This window comes from Garra rufa, chromosome 23, assembly GCF_049309525.1.
Source record: "Garra rufa chromosome 23, GarRuf1.0, whole genome shotgun sequence".
Lineage (NCBI taxonomy): Eukaryota > Metazoa > Chordata > Actinopteri > Cypriniformes > Cyprinidae > Garra > Garra rufa.
In genome coordinates this window covers 7,032,281-7,046,420 of record NC_133383.1, presented here as the reverse complement: position 1 = coordinate 7,046,420, position 14,140 = coordinate 7,032,281, and the positions used below count along the sequence as shown (strand labels likewise).

The window sequence follows — 14,140 nt, the reverse complement described above, 5'->3', positions numbered from 1 at the left end:
ACATTGAGACTCAACTTGTTAAACCATACTAGAGGAGCTATCATGTTTTGTTTGGAAGGTTGCTTCGCAGAGTGTGGTTTTGAAGGGTTGCCATGTCCACTTATTATATGCAATCTTTGGGCTTGTTTTTGGGCTCTGCTTATAAAGCGATCCATTTTACGGAGGTAATAAAGTAGGCGAGTGCAGGTCATGATATTTAGGTTGTATTTAAGTTGATTATGGTTTGTTCTTATTTGTTGGTTTTTATAGCAAGATTTGGCAACGCTAATTGAGTTTATTTATCTATTTAGTTTAAAATCTCCTAAAATTCTATTAAAAATAATAGAGCTATAAAATGAATATGGATAGAATTAGAGTTTATACCGAGACTCAAAATCTCAATTTGCTGTCTATTTAATTTCACTGCTCTCTAGGAGAAACAACTGGGGTCATTTGCTCTGAAAACAATTATATTGTAATATTGTATGTTTTAGATTGAGCTGTTGGATGTGTGAAATAGGTGATCATATGTTAAGGATTTGTTAGGATTTCAGTTTGAGTTGTTTCTGCAGCTTGGCTTTAAAAATTCTATAGGTTTTGAGCTCTGAAGTTACTCTGTGTTTTCATAGTTCAGCTCTTCTGTCTCAAAAGATCAAGAAAAATTTGATTCATTTGCTGTAACTACTTTAAAGAGAACACATTTGTGATTTTTCTTTCTTGCGGAATCGTTTTACTTTAGTGAACCAAACTGTGTTAGTCTAGGGGCTCTTCAACTGACCACATGTGAGCCAAATCAGCCATCAGTCATTTTTATTTCCCTCCGACTGATATTGATGAAACTGCTCTGAATAGTGCTGAGAGTTGGAGGTTAAGTCCATGGTTCAGACAGGGGCATAATTTTGATTGCATTCATTAGAGGTGTCATATTTGGTAAAGAGACACTGATGATGGAAACTAAACCTTCAAAGGAAAAATGACTGAAAAGTTAATGAACGTGCATGGCTTATTTCAGCATCAGATCAAGTTATAATGAATTGAAATTATCTGTTGAAATATCTGAGAATCACACTTGCTTTGTTGTTTGCAGGACAAATATAGAGAGTCATTTTTTCCCTATTTTCTGTTACTTTCAGATAGATCTTTAGAGCGCGTTTCTTCACTATGATATTCTTGTGAATAACCAATGACATGATGAACAAGTAACAATGATATTCACAATAACATAATACTGAATAATTAAGTAAATATAATTCCTTAATTTACCACTGGCTTGGACAACATTTTTATCCTGTGTCAGACACCGCAACTTCTCTGTGCAATTCACAACCGCACCACTAGATGCCGCTAAAATTTATACACTTCACCTTTAACATTACTTTAACTTTTAGGAAATATGTTTCCAACATGCTAATTCATGTTAGCCATGTGTTAAACATGTTGAAAACATAATTATTGTTAGCCATGTGTTAAAACATGTTACAGACATGCTAATTAATGTTAGCATAATGTTATGACATGCCAGGAACAAACTAATGCTCAAAACTTGTTAATATATGTTAGCATAATGTTAAAACATGCTAACAATGTTAAAGCATACAAGGAAATAGGAACATGCCAATTCATGTTAGAAACAAGCTAAATCATGTTAACTAATGTTAGCATAGAGTTATAGCATGTTAGGAGCATGCTCATTCGTATTAGGAATATGTTAGAAGCGTGTTAAAAAATGTTGGCGATGTGCTAAATCGTGCTAGGAACATGCTAATGCATGTTAACATGTTGAAAGATGTTAAATCTTCATAGCAAAATGTTAAAACATGTTAACAACTTACCAAAACATGTTTGCAAAATGTTAAAATATGTTAACAACTCATCAAAACATGTTCGCAAAATGTTAACAACTTATCAAAACATGTTCGCAAAATGTTAAAATATGTTAACAACTTATCAAAACATGTTCGCAAAATGTTAAAATATGTTAACAACTTATCAAAACATGTTCGCAAAATGTTAAAATGTTAACAACTTATCAAAACATGTTCGCAAAATGTTAAAATGTTAACAACTTATCAAAACATGTTCGCAAAATGTTAAAATATGTTAACAACTTATCAAAACATGTTCGCAAAATGTTAAAATATGTTAACAACTTATCAAAACATGTTCGCAAAATGTTAAAATGTTAACAACTTATCAAAACATGTTCGCAAAATGTTAAAATGTTAACAACTTATCAAAACATGTTCGCAAAATGTTAAAATGTTAACAACTTATCAAAACATGTTCGCAAAATGTTAAAATGTTAACAACTTATCAAAACATGTTCGCAAAATGTAAAATATGTTAACAACTTATCAAAACATGTTCGCAAAATGTTAAAATATGTTAACAACTTATCAAAACATGTTCGCAAAATGTTAAAATATGTTAACAACTTATCAAAACATGTTCGCAAAATGTTAAAATATGTTAACAACTTATCAAAACATGTTCGCAAAATGTTAAAATGTTAACAACTTATCAAAACATGTTCGCAAAATGTTAAAATATGTTAACAACTTATCAAAACATGTTCGCAAAATGTTAAAATATGTTAACAACTTATCAAAACATGTTCGCAAAATGTTAAAATATGTTAACAACTTATCAAAACATGTTCGCAAAATGTTAAAATATGTTAACAACTTATCAAAACATGTTCGCAACATGTTAAAATGTTAACTTATCAAAACATGTTCGCAAAATGTTAAAATGTTAACAACTTATCAAAACATGTTCGCAAAATGTTAAAATATGTTAACAACTTACCAAAACATGTTCGAAAAATGTTAAAATGTTAACAGCTTACCAAAACATGTTCGAAAAATCGGCATAGCAAAATTTAAAACATGTAAACGTCTTACCAAAACATGTTAGCATGTTGTTAACGGATGCTAGCAATGTAATAAATCACATTAGAAACATGTTAGCATGCTAAAAGTTATCAATGTGCTAAATCATGCTAGAAACATGCTATAACTTGTCAAATCGGCATAGCAAAAATTAAAATATGTAAACGTCTTACCAAAACATGTTAGCAATGTGTTAACGGATGATAGCAATGTAATAAATCACATTAGAAACCTGTTAGCATGCTAAAAGAAGTTATCAATGTGCTAAATCATGTTAGAAACATGCTATAACTTGTCAAATCGGCATAGCAAAAATTAAAATATGTAAACGTCATACCAAAACATGTTAGCAATGTGTTAACGGATGCTAGCAATATGATAAATCACATTAGAAACATGTTACAAACATGTTAGCATGCTAAAAGGTGTTATCGATCTTCTCTGAGGAAAAACTTTCAAACTTTAAGCTTTTCAAAGTAATTTTAAACTTTGTCAAGCCAACATCAGTCAGTTTTTTTTTAAGGAAGGCAAGGTTAGATTTTTAGATGTATTTTAATGTAAACAAACACATTATTGTGAGTATTTAGTTTTTAATGTTGTCCTGATCTAGTAATGTTTGTCCACCCTCAATTTGGCTCCCTAAACAAGGTAGTTGAAGAGTCCTAGTGTGGAAAAACTAGAACAGCTTTGTATGCTCCAGTTTTACCACACACACACACACACACACACACACACACACACACACACACACACACACACACTCACTCTCAGTAAATCAGCAGCACACGCCTACTCAGGCTGACTCACGCCGTCCACCTCCCTCTCCTCACACACCGGTACATTTCCTCCAGCCTATCTCGCCACACAACTGCCAAAAAACACACTCCAGTCCGCTGCAGCGCCGCAGCCTTTCCAGGGCCGCCTGCCAGTCTTACCTCTCTTCTTTCTCGTCTCAGGCTCAGTCTTTCTCTTCCACCTTTTCTCTGTCTCTCCTGATGCTCGCTCTCGCCGTGGGTGGTGAGATCGTCTCACCCTCGAGAGCAGCTTTTAAGTTTGTAGTGTTAGCTAGAGCTTCCTGTGTCAGTAAGGCAGGGTTTCGGTACGCAGGAAAAGCATCAAGTGTGCTGTACACTTCTGTGGACCGAACAGAGTTTATAGCATCAAGAGGGAGCCTTTATTTCATTCATTAGTGTGGCTCTCTTTACCTGTCAAGGGCCTCTGGTTTGGGTGATGGTGGTTATCTTTATCAAGTACCAAGTTACTTTTAGTCTTATTTCTGAATGTGCTTGAATGCTAACCCTTCGGTTTTCTTTGCAGATAAGATAAATCCAAAGGTGAATCTCATGAAATATGTCTACGTCATATTTTAGTCTCAAATCAAAGGAAGAATTTATTAGTCCGACACTTAAAATTTGTGGATAAAATATGCTTTATTGTCATGAAAATGTTGTCATGAAATTAAATATTTTCTTTGAATTAAAAAATATTCAACAATTTTGCCCTCTTGATTACAACACTTAAAATTTGTAGATAAAAATATGCTTTATTATCATGAAAATAATGTCATAAGATAAAAAAAATTTCTTTTTATTTAAAATATTCAAATAAGTTTTGACCCCTTGATTACAGCACTTAAACTTTGGAGATAAAATATGCTTTATAATCATGAAAATAATGTCATAAAATTTTAAGTTTTTTTTTCTTACATTTTAAAATATAAAAAAATGTTGCCCCCTTGGTTACGGCGCTTAAAATTTGGGGATAAAATATACGTAATTATCATGAAAATACTGTCATAAAATAAAGAAATTCCTTCAGATTCAAAGATTTTGTCCCCTTGATTACGACACTTAAAAGTTGAGGATAAAAATATGCTTTATTATCATGAAAATAAAGTCATTCAATTAATAATTTTCTTAAAATTTACAATATTCCAAAATGTTGGCTCCTTGATTATGGCACTTAAAATTTGGGGATAAATAATGCTTTATTGTCATGAAAATAATGTCATAAAATAATTTTAAAAAATCTTAAAATTTAAAATATTTAAAAATGTTTGGTGCCTTGATCATGACACTTAAAATTTGGCCATAAAATATGCTTTATTGTCATTAAAATAATTTCATAAAATTACAAATTTAAAATATTCAACAAATTTGGCCACTTGATTACAACACTTAAATTAAAGCAAATAAATGCTTTATTATCATGAAAATAATGTCATAAAAAAAGTTTGTAGTTGAAAAGTTTGGCCCCTTAAATGTAAAATATTTAGCAATTTTGACCCCTTGATTATTATTATTATTATTATCATGAAAATAATGTCATAAAATCAACAATTTTCATAAAATTAAGAAACTATTCAACAATTTTGGCTTCTTGATTACGACTCTTAATTTTATAATAAAATATGCTTCATTATCATGAAAACATTGTCATAAAATTAAAAAGTTTCTGAATGTAAAATGTTCAACAATTTTGGCCTCTTGATTATAACTTAAAATTTAGGGATAAAATTTGCTTTATTATCATAAAAATTGTCATAAAATTAAAAAACGTATTAAACATTTAAAAAAGGAAAATAAACCAATAAAACAAATTAATTGTTTTTTTAAAGTTAAAGTTGACAATTTAAAGTTGACAAAAGGGGTTAAATTTGGGCCATAATATCTACTTTAATCTTGAAACTAGTGTCTCAAAATTAAAAAAAAAAATACTTTTTTCTTTTGATTTGGTTCAATTTAAACTGAAATGATGTAGGGAGATTTATCCCATATATTAAAAACTCCCAATATATAAGACAATTTGTGAGGAAAATGTTGTCTCAAAAATCTTATAATCAAAATAAAATCTTAAAATGAATTTATTTTCTTTATGTCAAATATTATGTATTTATTTAATAAAATTATGAATAGATTCTTTTTTTGTCTTTTGATCTGGGTGCAATCTTAAAATGTACTTTATTTTCCTTATGCAAAATAGTACTTATTTATTAATTTACATAAAAATAAAAATCAGTAAGTTCTATTTTTTTTCTTTTGATTTCTTCATTAAATTTGACGCGCACAATACAGGGAGATTCGTCCTGTACAACTTTTTACCACAAATTGACATAAATTGAAATAAAAATAATATCATTATAAATATTTACTTTTTTTCTTTTGATTTGGGGGTGAAATTTGACGTGGAGATGATGTGGAGAGATTCATTCTGTAGATAAAACTCTTCACCATACTTTTATGAAAATTTACAAGACAGTTTTTTGGAAGGGCGAGTCACTTAAAAATATTTTATGATGCTTGGCATCAGCCTTAGACATTAATTCAGAAGAAAGATGTACTGTTATATTATTAGAAGTAGCTCCCTGTAATCGCTCCTGCATTTCCTGCCTGTGCCTGTGCACGAGAGAATGGCATTGCTCAGACTAACATGACGCCTCCTGGTGTTTGCATGCAGTCACTGCATCCAGCAGATCCTGGAGGCGGTGCTTCATTGCCATCAAATGGGTGTGGTGCACCGAGATCTAAAGGTGAGTTACAGGTGTTTTGTTCATCTGTGCGTGAGTTATGCATGCTTTTGTTTACAAATATGACACGTGTGCTATGCAAATTGTAATGAGATTCGAATGACGAGATGATTAATATTCAGCAGGGGGAGTGGCTTAAAGAGACAGGCCACACAAAAATTAAAATTCTGTCATTTACTCATCCTCGTCGTTCAAAACCTGTATGGATGGAAAAGAGATATTTTGAAGAATGTGGGTTTCTGGTACCCATTGACATCAATGAAGTCAATGAGGACCATCAAAATATCTTCTTTTCTTAAGAAATTCATACAGGTTGAACAACCTGAGAGTGAGTAAACAATGTCAGAATTGTCATTTTTGCTGTCCCTGTAAAACTCCCAATGTGATTTGGCATGACGTTTTGCCTGCATGGAGGTCTATGTCTGGCATATAACTTTACATTTTCAAATGTAATGTTTTATTCATGATTTAAGTCAATTTTTATGTGATTTGTTTGAATAATTCACACACAGGTTGATTCTGAACTTGAATGAAATCACTTTCACCAATATAAGTAGAAAAACTAAATAGGGTCAGTTTTGATTTCATGTTGCTTCTTTATCCAATCCTACTTCAGGCTACAATCCCTTTTTTTATATTTTAAAGTCTCACGTTATACAAACCTCAGTCAGGATGCATTTCCAGCTTCGTTTTCCCCGGATGCAGCTCAGGGTCATTGAGCATTTCACACCCGTCCTACGAATTCTCAATCAGAACGCTTTTCTAATCATGAGCCTGAAACGTTGAGATGCCATCTGAGCTCCACGAATAGCTCCAGCAGATGGCAACGGCGGCTGAGCGTCAGAACACAGAGACCGCTCGTCTCTTTATCAGAGCGGCATCTGTAGCGCGATGAGGACGGAAGGAAGAAAGGGATCAGAGATTGAGACTGAATAAGTTTCCCATGTTTCTTTGCTCCTCAGGACCCAATTTCCCACCTGGCTCAACTTCCACCAGAGCAGAGGGAACATAACCTACTTAATAACAGCAAGCACATCTCACTCTCACTCTCACACTGAATGTTATGTGGAGGTGTGAATGTGCTTGTTAAGTGGGATGATGTATTATTAACCCATATGTCTGAATGAGTGATAGTAGGTTACAGGAGGAAATGAAATTAAAATTGACTCTTGAGATCTCTTAAGTTCAGCAAAGCTGCATTTATTTAAAGGGGTCCTATTATGCGCTTTTTAACAAAGTCTTTAGTTTTGGGGGTGCACCAGAACATGCTCTCATGCTTGGTAGTTACAAAAACGCATTATTTTTCACATCATTTACATGATTACAATAGCTTTCTCCTCAGGCTGGCACAAATGGCTTGATTAGTTCCGGGTTTGATGAAGGTCCACCTTCCGAAAAACAAAATGTGTTGTGATTGGTTAGCAGTCCCGCTGCGTTTCAATTGGCAAACAGCTTTAAAGCCCCCCGTCTTTGCCGTTCTAAAGCTTGGGAGTGGCAGGCAAATTTTTAATATAACTCCGATTGCATTCGTCTGAAAGCAGAAAGTCATATACACCTAGGATGCATGGAGGTTGAGTAAATAATATGCTACAATAGCGTTGGTCCTATAATCAGCCTGCAAGATCGCTGATACATAATATTATCATTATTGTGCGAATTTATTTAATTATTTACATGTCCGAATCAAGCTCTAGCATAAGGCTGGTGAAGCTTTCTACACTGTATGATAGTGTTGGGCGATATGCTCAATTTTCATATCGTCCTATCGTCAGCCTGTGAGATCGCCGATACACGATACTATCGTGCTAGTTTATTTAATAATATGTAAATGTGTCAATATGTATAAATTCCTTATTCGATTAAGGGTAGTTCATGTGACTGACACAGTTGTGCGTGCACAGAGCGCTGACGGTTACGTTAGTTCTGTCGGAGAGGTTCAAGTTTACTTTCAGTTTCATTCTCTGCTATCTTCAGTGAGTGGTAAAGGTGCGTGCTTGAATGTAAATGAATGTATATACCCCGTCATATTGCGATAATGTTACCGCTGTATGTCTGATCTTTGTCATCAGTTCATGCTGTAGTTCAGTTCAAATAGAATGATGAGAAACGGTGCCTGTGTTATTCACGTGCGTATGTTTAGCGCCATTTTATCGCATCGTAATTCTGGTTAGCGCATATAGATGTTACAGAGGTGAATGTTTATGTTTCCTATATACAGAATTCTGATATATATATATATATATATATATATATATTCAGCCTAAACCACATTTTACTACCTCTGTTATCCTAATGACTGTCTACACTTAAAATATGTATGATGAATAAATCTCTTACCCATTTTCACTGCACACATCTGCGGCGCGACGCAGCCACTCAATGCTTGTGTTTATACGACGGAAAGTTTCTGAGGCATCCTAGAACAGACTCTCTGCGCTGCATCGCTAAAGTTTGGTGCCTTTTTGAAATATAAATACCTTATATTTCTCAAAAAATCATCATCTTTTGATCAACATGAAATCAAAATCAACCCCAGTGTCTGTCTTGATGTCTTTGGCTAAATGTTGTCGGTGTTCTGTGTAAATGTCTGTGGCGGTAAATTGTGTTGTGCGAATGCCGTTTCATGTTGACATGAAAGAGAATAGAGAAGCTAATTTCCTAGAAATCTTTATCAAACAGCAGCAGGATCACTGAGAGCCTGTCCTGTCAGTCAAATCGACTGTGTTAAGCTAAAGATAATCTAGTCCGGTCTCAGAGGAAGGTGTTGTAAGGAATGCTGGGATAGAATGACAGTAAAGAACAAGGTTAAAGACTCTGTTTAGGATGAATAATGCTACTCCGCATAACGTTACAGCGTCCTATATTAATTAACTTAAGGAAACTACTAATCAAAGGTTTTTAAACAGTAGGATTTTTAATGTTTTTTTAAAGATGTATCTTCGTCTCACTGAGCCTGCATGTATTTTTCATCCAAAGTACAGCAAAAACAGTACAATAAATGTTTTCTGTTTGAATATATTTGAAAATGTAATTTATTCCTTTTATTTCAAAGCTGGATTTTTAGCATCATTATTTTTTAGCATGATCCTTCAGAAATCATTCTAATATTCGGATTTTCTTTTTTCAGATTTCTTTGATGAATAAAAAGTTCAGAACAACAGCATTTATCTGAAATAGAAATCTCCGCCTCCAAAACAAAAAACTGACTCCAAGCTTTTGAATGGTATAGTATATAAAGTTGCAAAAGCTTTTTATTTCAGATAAATGTTGATCTTTTGATCTTCCTATTCATCAAAAAATCCTGAAAAAATACACAAATGTTTTAAATATTGATATTAGTTATAATAATAAAAAAATATTGTACAGCTAATCAGCATATTAGTAATGATGCTTTAAATGTAGCTTTGATCACAGAAATAAAATACATTTTAAAATATTTTCAAATCAAAACCAGTTATTTTAATATTAATATTATTATTATTTTAATAATTCTGCTTTTACTGTATTTCTAGTGAGCAGTAAAGTAAACTTTTGACTGGTTGTGTAGATAATGTAGACTAACATTACCTAGAGCTAACATAACAAATGTTTGCACACACAAGTGTGTAAAATCATTGGTTCTCAGCCTTTTTGACTCCAAGCTTTCTAAAATAGTATCCAAAAGCCTCGTTTATAGGGAAGAACTTTCAAAGCTGCTTGTTTTAAACATTTTATTTTTGCTTTTATATTTATTTTATTCAATTTGTGAAGTACTTAAAAAGAAGAGGCTTGGTCGACCAATTTTATTAAAAAAAATTCCACAGTAAGTGACGATGTCACACAGTCCGTGATGGAAAGATCATTAACAGCTGGTCAGTGTTGTAATATAGTATATCGGGCAGAACATCCAAACCCTTACTTATCATTCATCGACCTTAAATATGGGTTTTCATCTTAAATATGTATGTAGTAGCAACTTTACATGGCTGCTCAATATAATTTTAACCTAAAACAAAATGTGCACTATTGAAGTGTCTATGCCCACTGCATGACAGATGGAGACGCCAGTGGGATCACTTGCTCATTTTTGCTCATACAGAAAAAAGTAATACATCTTTCGAATCTGTAAAGACTCATTTATTTGTGTGCACTCTGTACAACAATGAAACTTTGTGCTTTTGTAAAATAATGAAAGCAAACAGGATGCGCTTTCTGCCATCTCGGTCTCTGTGAACTTGAGCGTGAAACTTCAAAACTGTGTATACTTGCCTTACAGACATGAAAATATATCTATAGAGAGTGAAATGTCTACTTTCAAATGAACCAATTCAAACGGAAAACAAATATTCTCCGATTATGTAATCCATATGAAACATGCATAAAGGTGCATGACTCCTGCATGACTCCAGTGTCGCCGACTTAATCTCTTAAACCATAAACGAAGAAAGCGCTAGTTTATCAATAAATTATTAAAACGTTAATGCAGTCTCTTTGCTGTTTTTCCCAGACACATTCATAATTATTATATCTGCCGATGCACTGTGGCAAGTTTTTTATGTGTTAGATTGAGCGGTTATTAGGCTATGTAGGCTAGTTATTATTATTTATATGGTTTATTAATAAATGTGTGACTAATAGTCGACCAATGCTTAAAATGTACGAATACTGGACAACCAGAAAAATCTTTAAAATGATAAAAATGTCAAAGCACATAACACCATGATCACATGTAACCAAAATTAAAATGGGAGGGAAAAAAAAAAAAAAAAAAAAAAAAAAAATATATATATATATATATATATATACACACAATTAAATTAAAATAAACAAATAAAAAATTTTAATAAAAAGTAATAACACTGGTCCCAGCAACCTGGTTGAGAAACAATGGCTTAGACCTGGGTTTCTCAACTCTGGCACTCAAAGTCCAATTTCCTGCAGAGTTTAGCTTCAACCCTAATCAAACACAGCTGAACAAGCTAATCAAGGTCTTCAGGATTACTAGAAAGTTACAGGCAGGGGAGTTTGATCAAGGTTGGAGCTAAACTCTGCAGGAAAGTGGACCTCGAGGGCCAGAGTTGAAAACCCCTGGCTTAGACCATTTGGATGATTAAAAGTCATAGATATTAACCTCACGTATGATCTTAAATGGAAAGCAGTAGTACGTGACAAGAAATTTGCCAATTAAACATGATTCTGAAATGAAATCAAACTGACAGTGTGCCTCTAGCGAACTCTACAGGTGACCGAACACGGCACTGCCCAGCACAGCAAATATTTTGGGAGCTGATTCTGTCTGTATTCTGTATCTGTTGCGCAGCTGTGGTTGTATGTTATGTGTTAAGCGTTAAAAGGTGACATGTATCAGATTGTGGTTCAGCAGTAATATGAGTGCGCCCCTGATCTCCCCCTCAGCCGGAGAACCTGCTCTTGGCCAGTAAATGCAAGAACGCCGCCGTCAAGTTGGCTGATTTTGGCCTGGCCATTGAAGTGCAAGGGGACCAGCAGGCCTGGTTTGGTATGTGGATGGTTTGAAATGTCTTGAAGGAAAAGTTTTGGATTATTTGTTTAATTTTGCTACTTCCAAATGTTTTTTTCCAACATACAAACATCATAAATTACATTTTTAGATGTTTATTTTTGCTTTCGCATATAGGGTTCGCTGGAACGCCAGGTTACCTTTCCCCAGAGGTGCTACGAAAGGAGGCTTATGGGAAACCTGTGGACATTTGGGCATGTGGTGAGTCACAAGCTCCCTTCCGATTGAGTTCTTCGCATCTATTTCTATCTTCTTTCTCTCTGGCTCGCTCTCTCGACGCCCCGCACATATTCAGACACATCAGCTCTCAGATGTGGAGAGCTCTTCTCCGGCAGGTGTTGTCAAGAGGCTGTTGCCAAGCGCCGCTTTCACCGTCATGTTTCACGGCCACTTTCTCTAGAGTATTGCTGGTTGAGCGGTTTAATTACTTTGCGGATCAGTAGGTGGGATGGTGGTTTTCATCTGGGGTTGGGAATTCTGATTCATTTTAGCTGAGTGGTTAGTTAGGAGAGTTTGTATATCAGTGAACCAGTTTACAGATATATGCGAGTCATTTTCAAAATGCAACGCTCAGAATTGTTCCCCAATTTAACGTTTGTCGTCATAACATTCATTTTTATGTAATTAAATCTGTTTATCACCAGGCCTCTGGCACTTTTAGTCTCCAAACAAATTTCTGCCTTAGCCAGATGATTCACAAATACTGAGTTGTTACACAAAACAGGTTCAAAAGAATGATTCATTAATTTCTAGTTTGTAAATTATTGGTTCTTTTGAAGCAGTTCATTCTTTCTTAGTATAATCAAAATTTTAATACATTAATGGTATTTATATTTTATTTCATTTTTTTTTTAGTGCTGGGCAACGATTAATCATGAAAGTTTTTGTTTATATAATATATGTGTGTGTGTACTGTGTATATTTATTATGTGTGTGTGTGTTAGAGCTGCACGATTCTGAATAAAATGAGAATCACGATTTTTTTGCTCAGAATAAAGATCACGATTCTCTCACGATTCTGGAGAACTTTTTTATTTTAAAGATTTACCCCTGAAAAATTAGGTTATCCAACAGCAGTAAAATAGCAGTGAAATAAGACTAAATAAACTTTGCTTTAAATTTAAAGAAATGTAATGAAAAATAACGTAATAATGTAAACAAAAAAAAATCACCATTAAACATTAAAAAATAAACATACAAAGGTATTATGTCAGAGTAAAGCGATTTTAAAAATTCTTAGCTAGAAACACTAGCCTATCAACATTTTATGGCTGTCACCGTCCACTCTGTGGGATGCCCAAGTTTACTTTACCATTTTACAAATAAATCCTAATCTAATCATGACAAACTATATATCGTTGGAAAGGTCTAAGGCTCCTAAATAGATATTTGACCTTTTTTGTGTTACAAATTATGTAGGAAAATAATTTATGACAAGAGTTTCATACATTAATTTATGACAAGAGTGCACCTCAAAAATCTACTTCATAACAGGAGTTCTGACCTTTTTCACAAACAGACTTTCTTGTTGCTTTTTTCCCTATTACACATTAGAAATGATACATCAGATGAAAGCTTAAAATTTCAAAATTCATCCTTTGGAATGCCATATTTTAAAATCAAACATGAAAAAAGGACATCAAAATCATATTACCAAATGTTCTTGTCCATGAATTGTAAAGATTTAAGATTCAATTTTTCATTGTCACATCTCTGTTAAAAATGGGAGTAACAGTTGAGGGGTTAATGGATCGTCATGCTCATATATGGTTCCATTGCTCTGCTGATCCATAAATCTGGCACGATCAAAGTACTACTCTTTTAATATTCAAATTGCTAATAAAGACTGAATTTTCCAAGCATGATACAGAGCAATCTACACAACTTATTATAGCCCACAAACTAATAACAGCCTTGATATTTTATGTAGCTTTATTTGCGCGCATTGGGGAGTCGCTCTCTTAATGCAATTAGCTTTTGAATGCGCGTGCGGGTTTTTACATTCGGTTTCATTTTAACGATCCCGCGAAACTCTCGGCGGCGCTGAGCGTGCATTCTACAATACAAGACATTACTTTAACAAAACTAATTGAAAGTGGGTGGACACCAACGGGATTTTGAAATTCGTGTCCCCAGTGGAAATTACGCCGCTGCTTGAGTGGATCTCTGCAGCTGAGTTATCATCTGATGTGAATGAATGTCGCGTTGTACAGTATATTGAGACAG

At 33.7% G+C, this 14,140-nt stretch overlaps 1 protein-coding gene across 1 annotated transcript in view; it reads left to right on the top strand.

Moving 5' to 3' along the window:
* The window catches only part of camk2b2 (calcium/calmodulin-dependent protein kinase (CaM kinase) II beta 2), a 105,744-nt gene that overhangs the window by 40,332 nt on the left and 51,272 nt on the right, over positions 1-14,140 (top strand). Inside the window, exons 6-8 of the mRNA XM_073830228.1 lie at positions 6,327-6,399; positions 11,791-11,893; positions 12,032-12,115. Of these exons, the coding sequence (XP_073686329.1) occupies positions 6,327-6,399; positions 11,791-11,893; positions 12,032-12,115 (260 nt within the window). The remainder of the gene's footprint in view (positions 1-6,326; positions 6,400-11,790; positions 11,894-12,031; positions 12,116-14,140) is intronic.